The sequence below is a fragment of the Centrocercus urophasianus genome, unplaced genomic scaffold (genome assembly GCF_019232065.1).
Source record: "Centrocercus urophasianus isolate 14NV4802_14NV808 unplaced genomic scaffold, USGS_Curo_1.0 seq_19, whole genome shotgun sequence".
NCBI lineage: Eukaryota > Metazoa > Chordata > Aves > Galliformes > Phasianidae > Centrocercus > Centrocercus urophasianus.
This window is the reverse complement of record NW_024884744.1, coordinates 1,713,163-1,729,124: the sequence shown is the minus strand read 5'-3', so window position 1 is coordinate 1,729,124 and position 15,962 is coordinate 1,713,163. Positions and strand designations below refer to the sequence as shown.

General features: G+C 42.3%; 2 protein-coding genes across 6 annotated transcripts in view; one reads left to right on the top strand and one right to left on the bottom strand.

Moving 5' to 3' along the window:
* SMC4 (structural maintenance of chromosomes 4) overlaps positions 1 to 15,417 on the bottom strand; it is a 33,005-nt gene extending 17,588 nt beyond the window's left edge. Inside the window, exons 1-5 of one of the 5 annotated variants that reach the window (XR_006169205.1) lie at positions 14,454 to 14,658; positions 13,650 to 13,839; positions 12,348 to 12,526; positions 11,552 to 11,743; positions 9,727 to 9,903 (exon numbers count right to left, since the gene is read on the bottom strand). Coding sequence is in view for 4 of the 5 variants with exons in the window: in XM_042821061.1 (XP_042676995.1) it covers positions 9,727 to 9,903; positions 11,552 to 11,743; positions 12,348 to 12,526; positions 13,650 to 13,779 (678 nt within the window). In the remaining variant the exon portion in view is untranslated. Of the gene's footprint in view, positions 1 to 9,726; positions 9,904 to 11,551; positions 11,744 to 12,347; positions 12,527 to 13,649; positions 13,840 to 14,164; positions 14,240 to 14,453; positions 14,659 to 15,332 lie in introns of those variants that run through there. The other 4 variants (XM_042821061.1, XM_042821060.1, XM_042821064.1 and 1 more) reach the window with 4 other exon arrangements.
* Positions 15,418 to 15,652: 235 nt separating this feature from the next.
* Positions 15,653 to 15,962, top strand: part of IFT80 (intraflagellar transport 80) — a 43,996-nt gene continuing 43,686 nt past the window's right edge. The window contains exon 1 of the mRNA XM_042821074.1: positions 15,653 to 15,813. The gene's annotated coding sequence lies outside the window, so the exon portion shown is untranslated. The remainder of the gene's footprint in view (positions 15,814 to 15,962) is intronic.

Here is a 15,962-nt window from a genome sequence, read left to right as displayed (position 1 = left end):
CCCCTTCATTCCCTCTGCCTTCCCACCACCCCCTCCCCATTTCTTTTCTACAACCAGGTACAAAACAATGCTGTATCTCACACAAGCACTGTTATTTACCCTAAGTGGACAAGGAAAGGATGTAAGCCAACATCTGCTCATGACCTAATTCAGTCCAATTAACCCTCTTTAAATCATGACAATTTTAGTAGTTGTGAGGGCTCTCTGTAGCTCACCAACACACAGAATTGAACTGCAGTGTTTTTAATGACACAGCACATCAGCAATGAAGCTGAATTCTGTATCTAACTCTATAATCCTACCAACTAGGAAATCAGAGCTTTGATTGCCTATGTGGAAAAATAATATATCACCATGGAACCAGGAATGCAATCTTACCAGGGAGTAAAGTTTAGGCAATATGTACAGTCAGGTTTTTGAAAAGATGAAGTGAATTGGGTGACTGGTGAGAAGATACTGAACGTAAGTGGAGCTTGTCAGGCTGAGTACATCAACTGTACGTGCAGCTCCTCTGCTTTGCAAGAAGCAACAATTTCATATTTTCTTCAACTTACAGGAAAATATTTAGATGCTGTTAAGTACTTAAATGTTTGGATTCTTATCAAGGGTAAAAGTGAAGACATTTAGAAGATACAAATAACAACTGGATCATAACAGCATTAATTTTTATTTAATGTTTAAGTTCTTTACCAAATTTTACATTAAGAAATCAGTCCATCCCTACAGCTATCACACCATGGGATTAAGAGCTTCCCAGCTGCTGTCATCAAAGGAGACTGAAGTTGACTGCTTGCAGAAAGAGCAGGTACATGACAGCGATACAGGAAAAAGCATTTCACAGCTTTGCATTCTGTTGTAACTTGATATACTCAGTTTAACAGTTTCCTAACTTTTTAAACTATGCATCTTGCTTCATCCACAACTACTTGCATTGTATCAAAATTACACCCTTGCTTTAATCTAGTAAAAGATCTTTCAAAATACAGCCAGCATTTCTGAAAGTGAAACTAAGCAGGCAGTAGGCAGACACTTGTTGAGAAGCAGCATGTCCTAACATGTTCTCTTAGAGCTGTTGAACCCACTAAAACTGACCACCAGGAAAGGTCTTTAACTATTTCCCTCAGCTGTCTCCCTCCGGCTCTCAGTCATGCACTCACGAGGGGAGAGGGAGCAATGTGCAAAAAAAGAAATTAACATTAGGCCTCGCTGTTGCAGACAATTGAGATGGACGTTACCATTCAGAGCTGGCAAACAGCTACCAAAGGACAGCACAGAAACACGCACACAGACCAGGGAGGAGCACCTCACATCCCGTGAGCGCTTCGGGAAGGCTGCAAGTTTCGTGTCAGAATTCTACATGGAAGCACCAACCCAAAGTCTATTTCTGCACTGTGCACGTGGCATTCTGCATCAGGCTGAAATACTGGGATGCTGGCACTGGCACGCCAACCGGAACAGAGGCAGTCAGCTCAAACACTCTATGACATACATACAAATGACAAGTTCCACACAACGACTTGGGTTAGTAATCCAAAAACAATTACTGGCGCATTTTGATAGAGCTATTTAATCTTAAAGCCATTTCCTCTAATCACAGTCGTGAGGAATAGCATCAAGGAACTTGGAAACAGATGATCCCACCTCCCCTCACACAGCCAAACTGTCAAGGAAACTATTTAACTGCCATGATGTTTGAGATGCTTTCTAAACGTAAACTTCTGTTGTGATGTAAGTAGAGCAAGAAAGCCCTCAAAGACCAGTGCAAGTGCTGCTGCTAATAAAATTACCCACCTGCAACCAATGCTCCAGCCCAGGTGACTCAGATGAGCACAGGAGCACCAGTGAGTGCCCTATGCAGGACTGCCTGGGCTTGCTCTGTCTACTGAGTTGAAGAGCACGAAGTGCATGGATGGATGTGCACAAAGCCACCGATGGACTGCCAGGCCAGGTGAAACAAGCAGCACTCTATTCTTTCACAGGCACATGGCTTACAAGCGTTTATTTTGGACCCTGTGCATTTCAGAAGTTGAACTTGCATCCTTTGAGTATTTGGGGAATGCCATACATTCAGGGCAAGTCATTTAGTGTAGACTGAATCCATTTAATTTCTTTATTTCCATTGCATGCTCACTTCTGCGCTCACGTTAGGCTAACACTCTCATTAGGACAAACACATCTGTCATGGTGCAGGCAGCTTAATGAAGTGGAGGCACTCCAATGCCACGTGCAATTTTCTGGAACCTATCTGTGAAGGGTAAGAACTTCATCTCCTGCACGGCCTCCAGAGCTGGACAGTGAAATGCCTCAACTTTCAATCACTGCATTTCATAGAATTACTACCCTTGTCTTCTCTGAAATCACTCACTTAAAACAGCTGATTTCTCAGAATAGAAAGCTTTAAATCTGAGTTTACCCAATATTCATCCACAAAAATTCTGAATGTAGAGCAAGGTCAAAGTGCTCAGTGAAGAGAACTTCTGACCTACTCACTCAGTTACCTTTCTGCACCTCTTACCCCGAGTTTTGGCACTGCAGGTTAGTTCTCACTTCTGCAGAGAACTCCCGGTCTGATGCTCTGGGCAGACTGCAGCACCACGTTCGTGCAGCCTCTGCTCAGACTGAGCAGGCTCTGTGCCCTGAAGGGTTCTAAGGGTATCAAGCACCAACAGTGTAGCACGAATCCTAACACTGACATTACTCAGCTTCAAACAGAGATAAAATCAGAGGTTAATTTGTGCCGCATACAAACAGGAGCAGTTCTGTCTGTCTTCATGCTGAAATTAAGGAGTTCCAGAGCACAGCCCTCAGATTCCATTTTAAACTTCTGGTATGAAACGAGGCAACAGCAGCAAAAAGCCTTTTAACTTCTACTGAAAGCTGTCTTAAACCTTTTCATGGAGGAAGAAAACGTGTTATTTTTTTGTTGTGAAAATTCTTCTGCATTAGGGGTCCCAGGACAACCTGTGGAGAGGTGCTGACCAGTGATGCCTCCACTCCTTTAAATTTTGGAAAAAATACGGTGATGGTGTCACACAACAAAAATTTTTGTCAACTCAACTGTGAATGCAGCACTCACAGATAGACTTCGTGAAGAGCTCCACTGAGGCAGCACATAGGTAAAGATATTTTCCAGGTTGTGCTGCTGTCAATTTCTGTTATCTTAATCTGAAGTTACAAACTCAAGTGCTAAAAAACTTTAAATTAGCAGAATCCCAAATGATGCAATGAATGGTACCATTGAGTGTTAAACCCCATGGCCTTGAGAAGCACAGTAAAGCTGGACAGAATGGGCACATTAAAACATATTTCAAAATAAGGAGCTGTTGAAGCTTAGAATCTAGTAAATGAACATCAGCTGAAACCTGGGGATGAGAAATTCTGTTCTCTTTTAAAGGAGCACTCTGTGCTGCAGTTGTAAAAAACAAAAAAATAAAAAACTCCACATTAGTCAAATTCAGAACTGGAATGATGTCAGATGTAACTGAACTGCAATTTATTCAGTTGTGATAATGAAGAATAGTTTTAGAGAAAACCCCCCCTAAGAGACGCAATCCCATGCACTGGGAAAAACCTTGTGTGTCAATACATCACCGAGACTCCAAACGAAGCACAGCTGCAGAGCAGGACCACTCATCTCTGTCACTTCAGCTGCTCTTGAGAAGAATACAAATACTTGGAATCTTCTGGGGAACTTTCGTGTGCTTTATCATTTGATTCCAAGCTTTAAAATAAATCAATAATCACACAACAATGATGCTAGGAACTTAGAGAAATACTTTATGTAGCTTTTGCCATTACTTACATTCTCCCCACCTTTGAGGCGCTGGGCAGTAGCAAAACCTTCTTCAAATTGTGCAAAGGAAGAGTACTGCAAGTGGGGAGCATCTCTTTATTACAACAACCTTGTAACTTTTTTCCCAGAACTACCAACGTATATGTTCAATTTGCTGACTAAATTAAGTGATTAAGTGGATTACAGCTTGCAACTTTATGGTATTGTTTAATTCTGCTCCATTTATGCCACTGACTTAAGCAATATGCAAATACATACAAGGCTCATTGTTTCATTTATCTTTGTCAAGGAATACAAGGATTAGTGGTTTTGTTGCATTTGTGAGCATATTATACATCCATGCATAAAAAAGCATTTAATGTAAGCACGTTGGATTTTAAAGGCTAATGGTTTAAGAATGAATATTTGCTCCTTCCAAGGGCTTTTCTAGTTAGTAGTGAAGTCCATACCACACTCAGCTTAAAAACAATGGGATTTTCTGTATATCTCACAGGTGACCATCAGAACTCATCCTTTAAGCACAAGGCAAACAGTGGAGCTGTAGCCAGCACATCCAGAACACCAAGGAAACGGTGCCTGCAGCTCTACCAGCCAACTGAACTCTGAGTTCTGCAGTGAATTAGAGTAGCACTATTGGAACGCTGTTGTTTCTCTGACTGAAGAAAAGTACTTTATCAGTCAAGAAGAATGGGAACTGAGCTATAACATGAACCACCTGAACTGATGTAGCACAAGGCAAAGTTTATTTAACAGGAAAGTTTAGAATTTTTTGTCTGGTTTTAGAAAACAAAGGTATATTTCAGTTTCTCCCTTAAAACACAAAGCATTTCTTCCAGGCCAAGCAAATGTGGACAAGAGATTATCCAGGTATTTCACCAGTCTCCTACAGGAGTCGAAAATAACTGCACAGAGCTTCTTAGCATAAGGAGAAGCAACGGCACACAGCGTGGAGCTGATAACACTATGGATTTGCTTGAAGGAGAAACTGCCTTAGAACATTCAGAATGTTTGCTATATTTCTAAAAAGTCAACTTCCAGGATGTTCCTGTCAGTGTTATCCTTTGGACTTTTCTTCCAACCCGCTTCTTGAAATCAGAACCAGCACTAGCACTGAACTACTGCTGCTAAGGTTCAGGTGCTTCTGTTGCACAGCTCCAGTGCTACATGGCTGGTTGGCAAACAGCAGGGAGAAAAGTATCAAATTCTCACCTTCACTCTCTGCCTTCCAAGAGAAGTGATCTAAGACAGGGGAGAAATCAAGGAAGACAAGGAAGTAATAAGCACAAGCACACAAGCCTGCAGTGCCACTACCATCCAAAGATGAAGAAAAACTTGTAACTGGCCTGTTGCACAACATTCAGTTGTTTGCACAAAACTACTGTTCTGCATTCTGGAAATAATTTAAAAGTAGCCTTTGTCAAGCTGTTCACACATCTGTCTAATTTTAGAAGCTTTCTTAAGGACATTCTTGTATTTAATAGAAGAATACAAATTGAGTGCAAGTCTAGAGTCATTTTGGAATCAAAATCAGTTACTGCAAAACCAACCTACAGCGTTTGTTTTAAGATTCTTGCTATGTTCTGACTAAAACTCAATCCACCACTCTCAACTACACTGCATAGATGTACTTTGCATCCTCTTTCCATATTTCCCTATTTTTCTGGAAAAAAACCAAAACCTTGGTTATGACGTTGCATTGGAATTTGTGAAACAAAAATCATACTAATTGCCAAGAAATTCTGACAGCAAACAATTGACTTTGAAATTGCACGTATGAAGTCTTAAGCATGTCTCTTGCAGCTCTATACTCACTTCAGCATAAAGCTAATATTTTAACAGGGAAAGTGATTCTGTACTCTGAATTAGATGTAAAGCTCCTCCTTTTACACCCTATTTAATACTTCCATTTGATTACACGATTTCATTGGTTCTAATTCTTCCTACCACTTCAGCCCAGCTGTCCTTAAAATTTCTAGAACAAAACTCTCTTCACCAGTTTTGGCAGCATTGATCTCCATTTATAACCCCAGGAGAGCTTTTCAGCCTGCGCTCTACTTGGATGCTTCAGCTCAGATGTTGGTGTGCCTCATTAGGAGAGCAGCCCTCAGCCTCTGGGAACTTCAGGCTTATCTCAAAGCAAGAAGAAAATCTGTTCCTCCTCATTTCCTCTCCAGTACATTGAAGGAGTGACTTCTACATTATTTCCACAAAGCAGCAGGTGAAAAACTTGACTAAATTTCCTTTCCTGCAGCACAATCTTTCCACTGGACAAGACTTATCTGTACATTAAAAACTGCCGTTCCAATCAGATAAAAAATGCATGCATATAAAATCACTGTAGCTATTCCTACTTGCATAACATTACATGAGAAATTTTAAATTGTCTATCAAATACATTTAAATGACACTAATCAGCAGAAGAATTACTTGAAATAGTTTGAAAAAACAGATTCAAGAATAGTTTGATTTCAATTCATAGAAGTATAAAACAAATTCAGGTTTTCTGATTCTTAGTGTTGTTTCTGCAATATGCATCCGTATGGGCATTGCTTGCAAAACTCCATCCTCTGTTTACAAAGTTGATATTAACCATACTTCTCTTACCTTGAAAGATAACAAAGCCAATTTCAGCAGGTGGTAACAGTTGCTGTCCGGTTTGCTTTGCTCCCCAGACCTCCTGCCCTCAGGTGTCCTTAACTGACATCCCCTCAAGCTCTCCCCATTTATTTAATGCTTCCTTAGGGACAACCAGCCGTGAGCGAGAGGCTGGGATTTCTTTCTGGCCTCGAGGTTGACCACTTCAGAGGACTCGCTACTGAGCAACAGCAAACACACTTACCTTCTGAGCTTTGCCCAACCTGGCTGGGCAAACCTACCCAAGCTTTCTGTGCATAGACATTCATGTTCCAAGTATTCAAAAAAAAAAAAAAAAAAAAAAAAAAAAAAAAGCTAAATTAATTATAATTTTATTTGTTCTTCTTTACAGATATACAAGTTACTGAAGCTTGGGTATGGAGTGTGGAAGGCAGGAACCAATAGCAGCAAGATGACAGATACTAGCACACTACCCAGCATACTTTAAACAAAAAGTGACTAGATGCATTTTTTCCCGTTGCAGTTTCAGGCTGTGGCAATCTCATTAGCAGTGCACCAAGCATTGCCTGTTCCCCAAGTGCTAAAAAGCATAAAGCAATTTATTAAAAACAAAATACATAGCAATAGAACTTAAGCATCGCAGAAGTGACAAACTCCTCCTGTTAATTGTTGGCAGCAACACACAGTAACCAAACCCATTCCCTTAAAAAAGGGGTTTTTTTCCAATTAACTAACTCAGGCACACAATTTCTGACATTTCCAGAACTGCCTGATCAGCAGCACATTGTTTTCCTACAGGCATTTTTGGCAACGTTACTCAGCAAAATCACCAGTTTGATTTCAACATTCTCAGGATGGCATCAAGTACCTGCACCACTTTCTACTCAACCTGTAGAAACTGTGGTTCTGGCCCGAGCTTTCAGAGTCCCACCCAGATGCACCCAATGAGCCACGCCAGAGGGAGACTGCAGAATGGGAGCAGGTGGAGAGAAGGAAAAGGAAAAAAAAGGAAGCAGCCTTCTCAAAAGCAAGCATTTGCCATTGAGTAATGCTAGATGTGGTAGCAGGATACCAATCAAGCATCTCAGAGTACTACTTGGAAGAGAACGTGTCCTACAACATTGCCTTTAGTGCTAGAGAATGCTTTCTCACAAATTGAAAGCAGCTTTTGATAACAAGTAACAGTTTTGTCTCTTAAGAGATCTATGTTAATTACACCCAAGTGAAAGTCAAAACCAGAGGTGCAATTTATTTTCAAAGTGAAATTATTCTAACTCAGTATTGAGCTCAAAGAGGCTACTCTGCGTTTAACTTAACTGCAATATAAGAGAAGCAAAAGTGAAATAGAACTGTCGCTTATTCCTCCAACTTTAAATAACCTAATTTGAAAAGTAGGAGGGAAAAGGGGCAATCCTTGTGATGGCAGCAGGCAGCCCTGGCTTTCTGTTATGGTCTCATTTACTTCTATCACTTTTACTACTTGGGTTTTGATGTTTTTCTGTCATTATACAGAAATAGTCACATTTTCCAGATGGAAATTACTCAGCTTTGTATTGTCTGATTAACAGAATTCACTTTAAAAAAAAAAAAAAAAAAAGAAAATTAAATAATAATAATAGAAATCACACAGACGTGTTCAAGGAGAAAGGGCCTTGCCTCAGTCACACTGAATAAACAGAAAATCTCTGTGGAGTTTCCTCTGCAGTTCATTATCACATCACGCACCAAATTCAGTGCAAAGAAAGAAAAAAGATGGTGGGAAGCATCTCTGTGTCTTAACAGCACTCACACTGCCCTGATTTCCCATTCTACAGATGAAAAGCATGAAACTCAAGCTTTTAGCATCAAGTACGTTCTCCTCATGGGAAACAATTAATAGAAGAAAAAAAAACATCTGGAGAGAAAAGTGAAAAATAAAACAGCAACTTAGCAGTAGTCCCTGCAAAATGCTTCCTTCCCCTCCCAGAGCAGGAAGGACACGCTCTGCAGCACTCAGCTTGGGATACTTCTGCACCATCATTTCTACCACATCTGACTGCAGTTTCTCCTTTTTTTTTTTAACAATGTTCCTAAAGTGATACTTCTGAGCATTATTATAACAAATACATATATTACCAATTGTATTACTGGAGATACTTCTCACTTGAAAACCAAAAAGCGCGAGAAGAAAGCACTGAATGGATTAATTAATTGGCATGAATACTTCAAAAACAGATATATCCTCTTTTTGTGGGTGTAACTGTAAAAAGTAGACTTGAGGAAGTGAAGCAAACACAGCTACCTATCTGAAATACGTCTTTTTTTTTTTGTTAGAGGGGAACTGGAAGCTCCTTTGACAAAAACAGACTTAAAATCATCTCTGTTGAAAACCGTCACATCTTAGGAGGCTTCCACTGCTCTCTGATTCTCCAGGCCACAATCCTTCAGAATAGATTTGTGACACGTTTGTAATAGCAGTGAAATAATTATGGGTGATTGCAGATGTCTGTGCCCAATGGAATATTTAAATAAGCCCATCAAGTGCTTCAACTCAGCTCACACATTAAGTGACTGGCTGGCACCAGCAAAGTCCCCCATTATTATTTAAGCACTAGAAAAGTAAGTGTGGTTGTCTTCAGCCTGCCTGTGTTTCACACAGCCAGCACACACCAGCAAGCTTTAGAACTTTAAATCCCAATGTGAGAAGAAATGATATCATATTCACAAGCTATTACTTTTATAGCATGAGCTGTAAATTGCAGCTTTTCAATATGTACCTAGAACTGGCTACAAACCTGCTGTGCTTCCAGTCCCCTGCAGTTGTTAAACAAGTGTAAATGAGAAGTAAATGGGTTTTTTCTTGCCCTCAGTTTTATGCAGTTATTTTTAATATACGTACTTCTGCAGTAAAACCATGTCTATAGATGAGAACTGTAGATAACTTAATAGTAGTATCATTAAGTTCATATTGATGCACCTTTATCTAAAGCATAAACAAGTTGCTGAATCTCTGCCACGCTTAAGCAGCACAATAATATTGGGGTTTAAGGTTTATTTTACTACACCAATATTTACGTGCTGCTAGGGCGGAACAAGTATGACAACTCTTCTATTCATCCACATGTCAGGAGCACAGATTCATTAATAGAAAAAATTATATTAGTGTCTTCAACTGTTTCTCTTCCTTAAATTTCTAAAGCAGCAAATAATGATTCGCATCTTCACTACAGCATGCAAACCATGATGTGCTGCTAGAGTACTTTAAGGCCTCACATACAAGACTCGAAGCTAAGCAGCATTTTGGTAACTATACCTGGAAATGTGGCTTTCATAAAAATTGGTTTTATTCATACACCAACCTGTAATATCAAGAATCTGTTATGGTCCAGATCGATTCCGTGACTCCGAAGAAGAATGCCAACATCTTTGAACGTTGACTTCTTCCCATTGATGTGGTATACAGAAGAATTATCTCTATAGGCAGTTCTAGATACACAAAAACTGCTGTTAGGAATGACTTCATAATCATCCCCTTCCTGTGTTGAGGAAAAACAAAGGCAGAAATACAATTAGTGTATTGTATGTGTACCTCACATTTCACCATTTTATCACATTGAGGTTTTAAGTCAGGGTCCACTTAATGATGCACACCTTCAAAAAAATATTAAGCACTAGAAAAAAAAACCAAAAAGCCCAAATCTTCATGGTCCTCACGTGCTGCCTTTCTCATCTCTAATACAAGCTTTTGCTTTAAAAATACCTAATTTCTTCTCTTCACCAGGGCTGCACATCACAAAAGCCCTACTTCAGCTTTAAAGTGGCTGTTGTATCCTGCCCTTTCAATTTTAGGTTAGGAAGCCCTGAATGGTTTGCTACTGTCTGTAATTAAGCTCCTCTTTTGTAGTGCTAGAAAGCTGCTTTTTGCTGAGTAGTTCTAAAGAGAAACTGCAGAAGATAAAAATGCAAAATATTAAAGATGTGACAAACATGATGACATCAGCTTCAAAAGATCATCTCCACTTCACCAAAAAGCAGCAACTGCAGCAAAGCTGGGACTCACTTGAAGCAGTTAAAGCTGAGCCATGCTTCTTGTAAAGACTTCAGCTGGCCCTGCTTTGCCAGGCCAACCCCCTGAGCACCATCTGACCAGGTACACTCACAAGCTTTTTACATCACAAGCGCAGCTTTTAGGCGTTCATACAGGGCCAAGCAAAAAAAAAAAATTAAAAAAAAAATCAAACGAAATGATCACTGAATGTGGCTGACACAGGCAGAAGCAAAAAGCTCGGGTCTGTGTAGATCGAGTCAAAGAAAATTTATTTAAAACAGTTCTTTTAATGACTGTCCCCTTATTAGCACAAGTTTTGGAGCTTTGCTGTACCTTTCCCACTATACTGACTAATCTGAAATTCAACAAGAATCTTCAGCCAGACTAAATGCTCACAAAAATTCAATTTAAATCAAGCAAAATTAATTTCTAGTAATGTAATTGCAATAAGTCAACAATATAGCCCAGATTTTACCAATACATGAAATGACAAGCAACAAAATTTTATTTTATTTTTTTTTTTACATTGTCAGCACTTTCTATTTCATTCAAACACTGCATCAGCCAGTGGGTGTGAAATCCAGAAATTCTAAGAAAAATCGGATTTAAAATTGCAGGCACATTTATCATCCATTAAGTGTTTCAGATTGGTTTTACATTTTATGAATTTTCTAAAATAGCTTCTAATTGGTTTGAAAGCTTTTGCTTCAATAGGTTTTACACCCGAATCTATATGCCCGTATTAGAAATGTAGCAACACATAACACATCCAGATGTAGACTCAAAAGTTACTCGAGGTGCTGTTAATTTCAGAAATAAGCTTTATTTCCTTGAGAGAAAAGAAGTGACAAATGTACGACGATTTCTGAAAATGACTGTCGGAAGATTCTGCGCAGCTCCAAACTGACTGCATACCAAATACTCATCTCACAGAACAGCACAACAGTCCCTGCTCATATTTTAAGAGCTGCACTACTTGAGAGAGGGATTTTTAGCTAATTAACTTCAAACTGATGTTCTACTTCCCAGGGGTAAACTATGCCACCACGTCCTCCCCAGCTCAAACTAATCGAATATTAAGTTGTCAAAGGCTTGAGTAAAATAAGTGCCACCCTCCTGAGCAGCAGGATACGTACCTTGTCAATGATCTTTTGGAAGTGGACTTCCACAGAACAGCTCTGGATGTCCGTATGTTCCTCAGAATTATGGATCAGCACAGAGAGCTTTTTGGATCTGATTTTTTGTGCTCGATACCCAAACACAAAAAGCATCGCATCAATGACATTGGATTTCCCGCTGCCATTGGGCCCAATAATGCATGAAAAACGCTGCAGAACAGAAGGAAAAAAGGTGTTGGGCTGAGGGCAGTAGATCCAGCGTGCATCACCCACTTCATTTGTAAATAGTTCAAAATATAATTATTTCTAGCGCAGGAAACTGCAGCTTATTCGATAGCTTAATCTTCACAACCAGAGGCAGAGCAGTACAGCTTATTTAAGAGAACAAAACACCTCCACGCAGCTCAGCCTTCTAAACCAGAACTTGTTAACTCAAAGTGATACTGCACTTAGCAAGCAAATTCGCAAGGAAAGTTTCATGATTAGCCACGAAAATCTCTTGTGGGCACTAAAAACATTCTCATTCTTCAAACATGCTCCTCAAAATTCCCCAGCAAACGAAATAAAGACAGAAGTGAGCCTTTTTGCAGGCTTTCTGACAAATTACAATTGTACAGAATCAAGAATTTGCACTTTGCTGTTTTCCCTACTGCTCAGTAACTAAAAGAGAGGATATCACCAGCAAAGCAATTCTAAAAGCTCAATACTCTTCAGTTTTTCTGACGTGAGGTTATGTGAAACTACAGGAAGGGGCACCAGCATGCAGCAAAGCCTTACCTTCATTTAGAGATCGCTACAGGGAGAAGAAAATTACCTTATGAAAAGGTCCCAAAGTTTGCTCCCCTGCATAGGATTTGAAGTTCTGGTTTACAATGTGAGTTATCATGAGACGAGGAGCACCGGCTTCATTGGTCATTGCTGGAGGAGGGGGAGGAGAGATGCTACCCAAAATCTCTTCTAAACTCCGATTATCAGACTCCTCATTTGAGACTGCTAAAAACCATCCAAAATAAGCAGAAAGAAAATTAAGGCCATAAGCACTCAATGACCAAACACCTATAAAAAGCTCGATTTCAAAAGCAGACACCATTTCTATATTAACCAGAGCTATACTACTGCAACCATTGTAAGGAGCTAAGTGGAATTTAAATCCTTCTTTCCACAAACCGAATCTTTCAAAAAGAGACACTTAAGACATCCCATCGATTCACCAGTGGGTTTGTTCTTTCATTATGCAATTCCTATTCTAACACACTTTAATAGGCACTCCGCAATTACAATAGCTACAGCCGTCACAATAAAGCTACAAATCTGAAACAGGCAAAGTCTTCCTAATTAATAAGTGCAAAGCCACATTTCAAGCGTGCTCCCAAGTCACTCTGCAAGATTTGGGGACCGCTGCACAATGCTCTAAAGCTGTAATGACAGCACAACTGCTCTGCAAAGACAGGAAGTTTGTTACGAAAACAAACTGGCCCCCTGGATATCTGCTTGTTGTAAGCAAAGCAGCTTTTCAACAGTTACCAGCAGCTTTTCCTTCACACAGACAGTAGGTTTTACCACCAATTTCAATTTATCAATCCGTTTGTCAAATATCTGTGCTCAAATCATTTAATCATTTCCTGTCTCGCTACCCTGAAAGACACACGCTGCTCTTTTTCCAGATACTTTCCGCAAAAATTCAACCCAAGAACCACAAGACAATGCACTGCTTCATGAAAAAGAAAGTCAAGTCGTTTTAAGAGTTAAATAAATAAACGTGACATTTATTCCATTCCAAGAAATCTCACAGCATTGGCTGCATATAAGTGTGAAAAATCCTGGCTTTTGTATCACAACCTGGTACAGATCAGGAACATAAAACAGGTCTTATTAGGAGAAAATTCACTAATTGCTTTTGCACTTGTAGTAAGTCACAAGTCCCAGTGCTAACTCTTTGCAAACCGCTTTAAAAGCAGTTTAAACACGTCAGGAGTCAAAGCTTTCAATCTTCCTCTCCTGATCAGAACAGAGCGAGTCCAATCTGGAATAGTCGGCAACTTCTGCTGAGCCCTGTTGCTCGCTATGCACCACGGTCAGGTTTACACGGCACCAGAAGCACAGTGCTCCCACCTACCTTCTGCTGCTCCTTCCCCAAGCTGCCTGCCGTCTTGTTTTTCCACTTGCATGTCACCGGTGGGCTCCTCTACGGGCTGTCTGCCTTTCTGGTGGGCTGCTGTCGAGGTTTTGGTGCTCCTGCTCGCCATGATCTCAGCTGGCTGCTCCCCGGCAATTCCAAGCAATCAAACTATTGAAGGGATCTCTCTCTAACATAAACAAGAAAACCCCACCATCTCTGTGTTAAACTACAATCCCCTACGGAACATACCTATAAGTACGACTAACGCGGAAATGAAAGACCAGACGTATTTTGAAGACAAAAAACCCAAATCTGAAACAAAAACTATGACAAACTAATAAACGGATCGCCCCAAAAAACAAGGGACCCGCCCTGATCTGCAGACAGCAGCCGTGCACCTCCTGAAGCCGATGGAGTTTGCAAGCTCACAGAATCACCAAACGGCCCGGGTTGGAAGGGACCTCAAGGATCACAAAGCTCCAACTCCCCCCAGCACACACAGGGCCACCGACCTCCACTTGGGGAGAGAAGCTGTGACACCAGGGGCAAAAGAGTTAACGACGACGGCAGGAACGAAGCGGGAAGCCCGACGTCCGAGCTCTTTACACGCAGCACTCAGTCCCGACACACACTTTCAGCACTCCATGCTGAGCGTATGTACACACAAACAAAAAGACCTGCGTAGTCAGAGCACAGGCTTCACCCTCCAACAGCTTCCATCAATACGCTCCTTTTGTGAGCCGCAGCGCAGCCCCGACTGCCAGCATTCGGCATCTAACAGCCAGAGCGACGTGAAAATACCTTCATCCCTGGTGATGTTAGAGCTATGCGAGCAGGGAGGAAACACACAGCAGTCCACACGTCGGTACTCCAACACGGCTCCCACAAAACGCCAAAGAGAAAGCGACCGGCGGGAGGGAAACTCTCTAAAGAGTTTCAATCAAAGTGGGCAAAGCAGTTTGTAGAGAAACGGAGATGAGAAAGTTCACTTCTCACCAGATAAAAAAAAACTGACGTGGTTAGAAAGTCATCTCACAATTGGTGCCAATCATTTGACGTTTGCAGACCTACCCCCAACCCACACTCTCATGAGAGTCCTTCATTTGGGACAATGGGGGAGGGGGGGGGGGGAAAAAAACGAGACACTGAGCTCGTTTTAAAGCGGTCGCAGGCCGTGCTCCCGTGTCGGAGCGCCGTCCCGGGGCAGCCACAGTTTCTCCCGGCACCGGGCTGCTTTTTTCTTCCACAGCCGCCGCTTCTCCACAGCGCAGCTCCGCCCGGCACCGCGCGGCGGGGAGGGGAGAGAGGCGGCGGCGGGCAGGAAGCCGTCCTTATCGCAAGCCTTTCGGTAGCGATAACCGATGTCAGCGACAAAAATCTTTTTTTTATTGTTTTTTAATTTTGTAAACCCTCCTCCCATCATTTGACACAGCCCTGCGACGGGCACCCGTTGGAAACCTAACAGTTTGGCTTTCGCCGTTCCAAGGGTAAAAAGCCGCGGGCGGAGCTCCCACACACGGCTCCGCGCGTCCTCACAGCCTGGCCCGCAGCGCGGAACAGCGCGGAACGGCGCGGCGGCACTCAGCGCCGCAAAAGAACGGCCGCCGCCTCGCGCTGCCTTAGAGCGGGGAGCGAAGGGGAAGAACGCGGCGCCCGCTGCCCCCCGCCCCTTCTGCTCACCTCCGGCGCTCCGCTCTCCACTCTCGGTCTCTCGGGCCGCCCGCCCGCCCAGCCGGCCGTGAAGGAAGCCCCGGCTCCGGCCGCCCCGCGGCAAAGTGCCGCGCTCAACGCGGACGGGCGGCGGAGCTTCAGGCCGCCCCGGCTCGCGCCGCGACTCGGCGGCTTCCACACTCGAAAATGGCGCCCAAACGGCAAACTCGAACCGAAATTCGTTAGAAAGGCGCGGGGCAGGCTGGGGCGGGAGGGGGCGGGGCGGCCGCGGGTTTGAAAGGAGGAAAAAGCCGCGCCGCGCGCCATCTTGGCGGCCGTTAGCGGGGCGGCGCGTCCTGCGGGGGTGGCCGGTTTGGGTTCATTTATTTCATTTCATTTCATTTTATTTTTATTCTTCCCTCCCCCCATGTGTCGGAGGAGCAGACGAAGCGATATCTGCGGCTTTTCGGCCGTGCCTGGGTGGAAGGGATTAAATCCCTTCGTTGGAGAAGTAGGTCAGGGGGCGGCGCTTAGGGCGGCGAGCGGACGGCGCGGCGGAGCGGTCCGCCAAAAAAAAAAAAAAAAAAAAAAACCCACGAAAAAACCCACAAAAAGAAAAAGAAAAAAAGGCATTAAAAAGTATTTAAGTAAATAAAGTGG